Below are 10,362 nucleotides of genomic sequence, written 5' to 3'. Positions count from 1 at the left end.
GCAGCTGTGTTCCTGTGGTGATGAGCCAGAGGGACAGGAAGAAGGTCCAGAAGAAGAAGAAGAGGTAAGAGCCTGTTTTTATCACACGAGCCAGAGTCTGAGTTACAGGTTTGAGTTCACTTTGTGTAGTTTACATGAGCTCGTTTCTATATTTGTAGTCAACAAAGTTCAGTTGTTGTTGGTGATGAAGTCTGTTGAACTCACAGGTGTCACAGGAAAATAGTCCAGAAGAAGAAGTCTTGATTTGCTTTTCAATTGTGATTGTCTGTTGGTTGGTTATCATCCAGAGGTAAAGTTTTAAACAGTGTCTGTTGGTTGGTTATCATCCAGAGGTGAAGTTTTAAACAGTCAAAAAAAAAACAAAAACAAAAACAAAAAAACACTGAACCAGAAATTATCACGGACATTTGACTGAAAAAAATGACAATAAGGTGAATAAAAGCCTGTGAGGAAAATATAAAAGTCTGACCCAAGCTAAATAAAAACATTTAAAAGGTGATAAATAATACTACAAACAGGTTGGACTGAAGAAACTCCAGTGGCTAAAAGTTAGCCAAAGAGACATTAGACAAGGTTGGACTGTTTCTGACAAACATACAAGGACCTTAGTGATATCAGTTCAAAATGAGCCTCAGTCTGTCTTTCTCATAGAGATGGGACAAACATCACAGAACAGGAGAGTACAGGACAGGACAGGACAGGACAGGAGAGGACAGGAGAGGACAGGACTCAGGACCTCCGTGAAGCTGCTGTAATTACAGAAGAATCAGAGCTCAGATTGACAGACTCAATCACTTAAGCAGCAGCAGCAGCTCCTCGGGGTGTTTTACTGTGCACTTACTCCACACGCAGCAAATCTCCATATGTTAGTCAGAGTAGCACAGGGTAAGGGGGTGGGAGACGTCCCACTTCATTTGATTCATTAACTAGGAACATCAGAGCAGAGAGTTAGTGACGACAGGTCCAACAACACACACACTCACACACTCACACTCACACTCACACCTGAATGGTCCGTGTGAATTTCTGACTCTTCTAATGACAGTAAGTGAATGGGTCCGTGGCCTGAGCGTCTCCATCCACAGGTAGTCCAGTCTCTACCTGTGGATGTGGCTCTGACTCACTGCTGCTCAGAGATTCTCTCAGCGTCTACAAACCTCTCTCAGGTCGTCAGGTCCGTCCAGCAACTTTAATAAAGACCTCACACTGTAGAGACGGGTCAGAAGATAAAGGTGAAGGTTAGAGAAAGCCAGAAAATAAAATAAAATATTTGTAAATATTTAATAATTAGATAAGAAAAAGGTGACATTTGTAATATAAATAAATAAAAATGACAAAAATAGCAATACAAAAATGGACAGAAACAGTAGTCGAAGTCATGTGTGTTATGTTGAAATCACAATATTATACTAGAATATGACTATGAAGTCATTATACATTATACATACAGAAATTATTATATTTGATTATATTATAATTATATTATAATGCTAAATTATTATTAATATTATATAACGTTAATAAAATTAAGTATTATGATAATGTAATACATTACCTATTACAATAAATTATTATAATATTATAATTATTATATAATTATTATTTACAGCAATAATAACACCAACAAGATTTCCTTCAAAGTAGATCATTATCAAAAGTTATTATAATATAAACAATATTATAAGGTAACATGACAACATAATACTATATGGTTACACCAACATTTAATGAGAAATATCATTATTGTAATGTATTATTAACATTATTATAGTAGTATCACTATATTACAATAGAATAATAACAAAGTCATGTTTTATAAACTGGTTTATATGTTGTTATAACCAACAATGTGAATATGATCAAACCAACGTTAATACTGTTAACTGACATTATAACTATAACCTGTAACAGTGAGTGACAGTGAAGAGACGGGTCCACACCGTGACCTTCATACCTCAGCAGGTGATGGAGGTTCTGGACACCCAGGTCTCAGACTCTGGTCCTCCCACTGCTGGACGTCCGTGTCCGTCCTCATCTGCTGACCACACACTGAGCTGTGACTCTCTGTCAACTCAGTCCTGACCTCATTATTTCACATCAGAGCAGATTTACACACACACACACACACACACACACCATATATATATATATTTAGCTAATGTTTTTGTGGCCTGACTTCGTTCCTGAAGTGTCGTTTGCTGATGTTTCTGTTAAAAGTTTGAGTTCTGCCCAACATTTTGTTCTGTTCTTTGTAAATACTCTCATATATTTGGACTATTTTAGTCGGACTGATTTTAAAACTTCTAGTATCGTCTAGTACATTTTTGTGATAGTTCCTTTTTCTGACTTGTGCTTTTCCCTCACTATTTTCTCCAGGATCTTCTATAACTTCTAGATAGTTCCACGTTGACATCCAGTTGCTGTCACTTTCCCGTCTCTCAGTTTTGGCAAAACATTTTTCTAACTATTTGCAACTTTTGACTTGTCATCAGACAATTTCCTGTTTTTCGGCTGAATATTTATATATTTTGGTCACCATTTCCGTGAACCCATCACACATCCTTCATGTTGTCCATGGTCCCGTCGTTTCCATTGTGGGTAATTTCTTGTTTCTGAAGTAGAAGAGAGGAATGGACGGACAAATAAACCTGGCCACGAGAACTAAAAAGTCCCTCATCCCCAACAGAGCAGAATAAAGGCACCAGGTCGGTGAACAGGATTCTCTGCACGTTCGTCTTGAGGAGACCATTTTGGTTCGACTCCAGCTCAGATTCATCATCTGTTGTGGGAGTAAAACAGAGCTTGTACAGCACCTGACACCAGGGTTTTATATTTAGCAGAGGTTGAGAACGTACAGCTCCACTGGGATTTTCCTGGGCTGCAGCCTGATTGTGATACACTGGGAGGCTGATACCGCACAAATCTACCCCAGAGCCTTTTAGCCTCAGGTTTGGAAGGACCATAACTGGTTAACAGACAATGACCAGACGTTAGTAAAAAAACAAATAGGTAGAAATTGCCCCAAAAAAGCTAAATTGACCAAAGCAGTAACGTCGACAGGCTAAAATAATTTTGCATGATGTAATGTTAAAAATAGTGAAAGGAAAACTAGCTTAAAGTTAGCCAAAACGGCCAAACATTTCATTTGAAATGGCTAAAATCTAATTTAAAAAATAGCTAAAAATAAAACATACACAGAAAAGCAAAAATAAGCAGGTTGAAATTCAGATCTCACATTGGCCACAAAAGTCTGACATTTTAAAAACTGAATTTCCCCAGATCTTTTTTTTTTTTTTTTACAAAAACGACTGGAGGAGCATATAAGTTTAGTTTATGTTAATAAAACAAAAACAGAGTGACAGTGTGTAGAAGGCAGAGCTGCTGCCGCCGCTCTCCGGTAGATGAACAACCTGTTTCCTGGTGACCTGACTTCACCGTACAGTTCTTTTCTTGTGAAAAATGTGAGATTCTCTCAGGATCTGTGGAAGTTAATCTCCACAGTCCTCAGAGGGGATTAGAGACGACTGAAGACAGTGTTCATTACAGTGGAGAGGAGGAAGGGCCGACGTCACTAATCCAAGATTTCAACAGTTTCAACTGCGCTGAGATGCTTTTTTCTTCTTCACTATATATAAAACTGTGTGTGTGTGTGTGTGTGTGTGTGGGGGTGTCGTATTGGTTAAAGACTGAGGGCTTAACACGTGAAAAATAATAGGTTTGATTTAGCTGTATTGGCTAACATTTAGTGGTCAATTATTATTTGGCTAATTTTGGTAAGTTTTTAGCTAGCTGCTGACCCACTGTTTGGCTAACCTTTAGCTGTCGCTGCTATTTCTAAACTACAATGTTGAAACGGGTTTATGACCAGCTTCTTGTTGTGAAATTTGATAAACATGGAATAATTTATATAACTTTTATTACTTTTAGCTATAACAGGTTTTTGCCCTTTTTTATTACTGAGTATTTTTTAAAATCTTTTTTCGGATTTTGATGGAACAGAACCCAACACAACAGCTGAAATCCAACAGATTAAGATGTCAAACAAAGGTTAAGGCTAAGAAGCTACAGCTTAACACGCCAGACCTTTGTGTGTGTGTGTGTGTGTGTGTGTGTGTGTTTGAAAAACAACAAACACACTCAGTAACCTGCAGCCGTGCTCCTGTAAATGCAGATGGCTGATTTGTGTTGCTCACATTTCTGATTTCTGCAGAGATAAAGTGTCATCTTTATGCAGCTGCTCATGTCGTCTGTCACATTTTGATTTGACTTTTTCTCCAAGTAAATTCTCGCCTTCACACCTTCTTCTGTCTGGACATTTTCTTTCTGGAGTTGTTCCCAGTCTCACTCAGCATCCCCTGGGGCTTTTCCTTTATTTGTCCAAAAATAGCAGCTCATATCCACCAGCAGTGAGAGTCATAGCTCTGTGCTCCTCGTGCGTTGCCTCTCCTCCCTCCACATCTGTGTGATTTATTGTGACTCGTGTTCACACCACAACGGGTTCAGACTCAAACCTGGATTTCACACCTAAGACAAGCTCAAAAATCAGGCACTGTGTGAGATTTGAAAGATCAAATACAGCTACAGTATTTGTATTAAAAATACATGATGTTAAGTTAGCCTAAATATAAAAATAAATATTCAATACGAATCTGAAAGAATAACTACAAGGCTAGCACAAAGTAACCCCTGTATGATAATAGCTAAAGGTTAGCCAAAAATACTGCAAAAGTACTAGTAGAAAAAAGTTACATTCCAAAATAATTAAGACTATGTATTTCAAGTTAGCTGAAGATCCTTATTAGGATTTGTGACTCAAATCAAGACAAATTAGTTAAAACATTTGAAGAGAAAAAGCTAAAACCTCAAGTCATAAAATGTGACTTTAAAGCTTAAAGAAATTCTATGAACTTTAAGACTCTACATCACAATTATTATAATTATAATTTGTATTTTTTAATCATTAGAATAAACCTTTTTGCAGAGGTTGATATCCAGGCCTCATGCCAAATATCTGTGAAATGACAAACCAGGGAGGAGTCTTTAAAATCAGCTCTGAAAAGTTTTTGAATCTGAACGAGTGTGTTTGTGTTCTTAGTGTGACCGCGAGGATTCTGACATACGCAGATTTAAAAAAAGAAATTAGAAAAAAAAAACATTATTTGAATTCTGCAGGACGTTAGATGTGTTGAGCCCCTGGTCGCCTTGACAACAATCACCACTACCAGCACAACTCTTTCTCTACTTGATCCTGACTCTCCGCCGCTCCTCTAATTGCCAACATGTTCTATTTCGGTTTTTTTAATTTGTGCAGCTCTGCTGGGTTTCATAACTGTCTCTGACTCTCCTGCAGCGAGACACTGACCCTCAGTCAGTGAAACAGTCAGACAGAGTTGAACTGAAAATAGAAGCGGGTTTTCAGAATCCTCGTCTCCTTCATTAAATCTGTCCACTCTTGATCTACATGGCCACAGATGTTTGTGAAGACAGGTTCAGGTTCAAAGCCAGCAAAGTTTTCATGAATTGTACGATCAATAAATCTACTGATTATTGGCCCAGGCCTAGTTAAATGAGTTAAGTATTAACCTACCATAAACTGACTCCCAGTCAAGTCCAAGTTGGTTGTGACATTTCTGCCATTTCCATTTATCAAATCAGTGTAAAAATCCTGTCGCCGTACCATGATGCACGTTGGTGCTGAGCTTCAACATGGTTTAATACACGCTACCATTATGGAAATGTATGACAAATACACAGAAATGCATCTAGCTCAATTTAAATAACGTGTTAAATCAGTGTGAAGTGATCTTATCTTCTAACGGAGAGAGATACGGCAACATCAACTGACAAAAGAAGCTGATTCATGAGAAAAAGTCTTTTTTTTTGCTTCAGTCTCAAAAGAAGTTTCCATCAGAGCTTTTATTGGAGGCTGAAACTGTCCTTGATGTCTGTAAGTGGATTAAACAGTCAGATATTGATCTCACTTGGTGAGTTTTCCTCTGAATGTGTGTGTTGGCCTGTATGAGAGAGAAAGGAAGAGAGAGAGAGAGAGAGGGGAGGGTGGATCGATGGTGTTTGAAGGTTTGATGGGTGTAGAAGAAAGGTGACAGACAGTTAGCAGGAGGTCAGAATCAGGCTCTCAGACTGATCATTGGCAAAAAAGCAACGGTCTGATCTGAGCTCAGGTTAGTTTGGTCCAGCTGCTTCATTAACGACACTGTTGTCTGACAGTTATTTAACAACATTTTTTTCAGAATATACACAGAGAAAATCTGGCAGCTGTGGTGACAGAAAACCAGATAATGGTAATAAACAACAACAACAATAATAGTAACAGTAAAATTATTTATTATTAAAAGAGTAAAATGTATGGGTTAGATACTACTACTACTACTACTACTAATAATAATAATAATAATAATTATTATTATTAGTAGTAGTAGTAGTAAAAGTAGTACTAGTAGTACTAGTATTCATGGGGCTTTGGATTCCTGTCATTGTCCAGTCACTGTTATTCTACATTCACTGCGAAGCTATTCAAATGATGCTAATTTAAATGTGCAAGAATATATGAAACGTTTGATCAACAAAATAAATTCACGACCATCTCTGACAAACATCCTCTCCAGGCTGTCACTCCTGTGTCCAGTTCCTCTCGTTCCAACTCCCAAACTCCACCCACATGGTCATGATAGCTGTAGCTCCACCCACTCTGGGTGCACAGGTTTGACAGGTAGACAGTGTCTTGTAGGATCGCAGTGGTATTTCTCCTCCTGTGTCATGATCAGCTGACACAGACAGAGGAGTAGTCCCACAGGAAGTCCGACGCAGGCCTCGGGGTGAGACGGTGGCTCCCGTCCATCCATCTGCTGCTCCCTGTTAATTCACTTATCCTCCACTGTGAACGGCCATTATCTCTGAGTGATGTGTGTGTCTGCGGGTGTGTTCTGCCATGACATCACCCTGCCGCTCACTTAAACCCTTCATCGAAGCTGATTGATATCTGCCGTCGGACAATAATGACTCAATTACAGACCTTTTAAGGCGATCGCTTTCCTCACCGTCACAACTTCTCCCCGGTTTAACAACATTTCTTAGATTAGCAGCGAAATCGAGGCAGCTGTGGTTGTTGGACTTGGTCACTGCTGAAACTTCAGTTCAGCAGTGATGTTTGCTGCCAAAAAAGATCCTCTACATAAACTGTCCCCAGTGTAACACACTCACTAAACTCAGGAGTCATGTACCATATAAGTCGCACTTTGTTTTCATCCCTTGGCCGGGTTTGTGACTTATACTCATGTGCGACTTATATATTTAAAAAAAAATAATTTCACGTTTGTTATTTTCACACCGACAGCCACTAGAGGGCACTCTAGGCTTGTGTACCAGTATCTGCTACTCCTGTAAGTCGCACTTTTTGTTCATCCATTGTCTGGAGTGACGATTCAGAACTGCTGGTAAAGTCCAAAAGATGAAGCACAGCTGAGGGTGTCAACAGGGTTAGCTTAGCCACGCCTTTGTCAAAACTGCACCTGCTACTGATTTGTAGCCTGCTGCTAAAATGCTAGATGCTAGCTCACCAATAACACTGCTGCTGGTGTTTAATGCTGTGGACAATCAGTGAGCAGCCAAAGACTTTTCCTTATTTCTTGAAAAGAAGTTAAGAGTTTACAGGACTGTATTCACTGCATGAGCAGCTCACAGAGCAGATGTTTGAGGAAAGTGGAATGACGGTGGTTCTACCTGTGAACACTGTCTGCTTTGTAGAGAACATCATCATCATCATCATCATCATCACAGAGTGTTGGGAGACGGTAAAACTACACATATTGCCAACTGAAGCTTTATGGTGAAAAGTGAAGCGTTTACAGCATCGCTGCAGCGAAACCACGTCCTTGAATCCACACTAAAGTGTAAAGTGTGGCTGCAGGAATGAGAGAAATGAAAACTACTGCTATATATATATATATATATATATATATATATTCTTTTTTTATAATTGGTTTCTCTCTGTCACTGTGGGCCACTCTGAACTGTGCACACACGATGGAACATTTTCAGTCTCCCTTTTATCTGTGTTGTATTTTTCCTTTTGAGCACACATTTAAAAAAATGCCTTCGATTCTGCCAGCGTGGACTCCTCCTGCCTCCTCTGTGAACCTGAACATCACTGGACTCAATAGATGAGAGCAGAGGTCTGCTGTGTGTTCACTGAACGCTTCCTGTGCGGCTTCTCTTTTCATTTCAGTCTGCCAGGCTTCGTTTATGACACATTTGATCAAAACTTATTATCAGAGGGAAGAAGGTGCAAATTGTTCAGACAGGGAACCAAACCATTTCACATCTGCAGGATGTTAAGGCTGATTTCCCTGTCGCCACGATCACCCACAGATGTACAAAATTATATTTTTCATTTGTTAGACCGTCTCTGTGGCAGGATAATAGGACGATGATGTCTTGTTTCAATTTTATTGACACTTTTGTTCCTACTCTGCATCATTACCTGCACAGAGAGGCAGGCGTTTTTTATTTTTACCAAACTCTTACTCATTTTCCAAACACACTAGACCCTGAGGACTACTCATGGTGTTTCTGTAGGTTTGATGTGTCTCAACCCAAACACTGACAGTCCCAGGACAGAACACCAGAGTTTTACCACAGTAGTTTAACTGTCAGGATTTTCTTCCTAAAACTGATGCTTATCTTTCACCTCATCATTTGTTTCTGCAGAAGCTTCTACTACATCACCATGCTTCGTGACCCTGTGTCTCGCTACCTCAGCGAGTGGAAGCACGTGCAGCGCGGAGCCACCTGGAAAACGGCGCTGCACATGTGTGACGGCCGACCTCCTACCCAGGACGAACTTCCTGCCTGCTACAACGGCGAGGACTGGACCGGCGTTCCTCTGGCTGACTTCATGAACTGCCCCTCTAACCTGGCCAACAACCGTCAGGTCAGAATGCTGGCCGACCTCAGCCTGGTGGGCTGCTACAACATGTCCTCCATGAGCGAGTTGGAGCGTGGACGCGTGCTCCTCGCCAGCGCCAAGGCCAACCTTCGCAACATGGCCTTCTACGGCCTGACGGAATTTCAGCGAAAGACGCAGTACCTGTTTGAGCGGACGTTTGGCCTGCGCTTCATCAAGGCCTTCACGCAAATCAACAGCACACGCGCTGCTAGCGTGGGAATAAGCGAAAAGGTGCGGTGGCGCATCGAGGGCCTGAACGCCCTGGACATGGAGCTGTACGAGTACGCCAAGAATCTCTTCCTGCTCCGCTACCAGTACAGCCGTCAGAGGCAGCACCAGGAGGAGCGACTGAGGAGGAGGCAGGAGAGGCGGGAGCAGCAGTCGTACAGGACCATATTGTCCAAGCTGTGGAATCTGGGAGGTGGCGGAGGAGCAGGAGAAGGAGACTCAGAGGAAGGGAAGGTTCTGGAGACTGTGGCCACCACAGAGGACTACAGCAGCCAAGTGGTGAGGTGGTGAGGAGAACCATGTTCTGTCTGGAATTGGGTGAGGAGAACCATGTTCTGTCTGGAGACCTTTGGTCCTAATTAGGACTGGTGTTCACTTACGTTCTGATTGGTCCGATCACACTGAACTCCTGCAGAACTCCAGAAGCCAAATATGCTGCTTTACAAGTGTGTTGGTGATTTTTTTTTGTAACTCAGGAGGACTGTTTTAACACAAAAATAGACTCACTAACATTGTCTACTGATGGACCAAACGAGGTCAAGCACCCCCTGCTGGATTAGTTGGTAAATATATCAGAGAATCTATGGCTTAACCCAAAAGGGTTTTTCCCCCGGCTTTAAATGGATGTTTTTTTGGAGAAAACAGCAGTTTCCATTAACAATGAACACAAAATTTGACTGATTTAGAGATGATTTCATTTCTGTGAACAGATGTGATGTTTTTATTTGTGTGAATACAAAGAGAGGATTCTACGTGGACACAGGAAACACATCCAGGTGTCAGATCTAAACCGGAGTCCCTAACACCTCCGTCCCTCTCCTCCTTCACCTGGAGGTTCTCCTCTGGCAGCAGCTCCTGCTCTGGCAGCCTCTGAACGCTTTGTTTGACTGTCATACAGTGTCTTAATATTTATTTATTGGTTGTGGCTTTTTTTTAATATGTTTCTCTTATTTCTTGGCTACTTTGGCACGATGGCTGTAAATGTATTGGTTCATTCATTGGCAGGAGTTTTATTCACTGGTTTCTCTTCCCCTTTAATAAAAGTGTGTTCAGTTTTGTTCATGATAATTCAATTTACAGACAAACACAAAACAAAAGAGTGAAGTCAGTGTGGAGCTGACTGTTAGAACAGTCCAAGAAGAGCCTGATTGGAGCTGGAGACTCTAAGC

General features: G+C 40.8%; 1 protein-coding gene across 1 annotated transcript; it reads left to right on the top strand.

The window, feature by feature from the left end:
* Positions 1 to 6: 6 nt before the first annotated feature.
* LOC103389751 (heparan-sulfate 6-O-sulfotransferase 3-B-like) lies at positions 7 to 9,503 on the top strand. The gene is made up of 2 exons (XM_017038453.1): positions 7 to 64; positions 8,728 to 9,503. Exons 1-2 carry the CDS (start codon positions 21 to 23, stop codon positions 9,482 to 9,484), a joined length of 801 nt encoding a protein of 266 aa, XP_016893942.1. The 5' UTR covers positions 7 to 20; the 3' UTR covers positions 9,485 to 9,503.
* The last annotated feature ends 859 nt before the right edge of the window (positions 9,504 to 10,362 follow it).

This window comes from Cynoglossus semilaevis, chromosome 14 (assembly GCF_000523025.1).
Source record: "Cynoglossus semilaevis isolate Cse_v1.0 chromosome 14, Cse_v1.0, whole genome shotgun sequence".
In the NCBI taxonomy this organism is placed as follows: domain Eukaryota; kingdom Metazoa; phylum Chordata; class Actinopteri; order Pleuronectiformes; family Cynoglossidae; genus Cynoglossus; species Cynoglossus semilaevis.
This window is presented reverse-complemented; position numbering and strand designations above follow the sequence as displayed.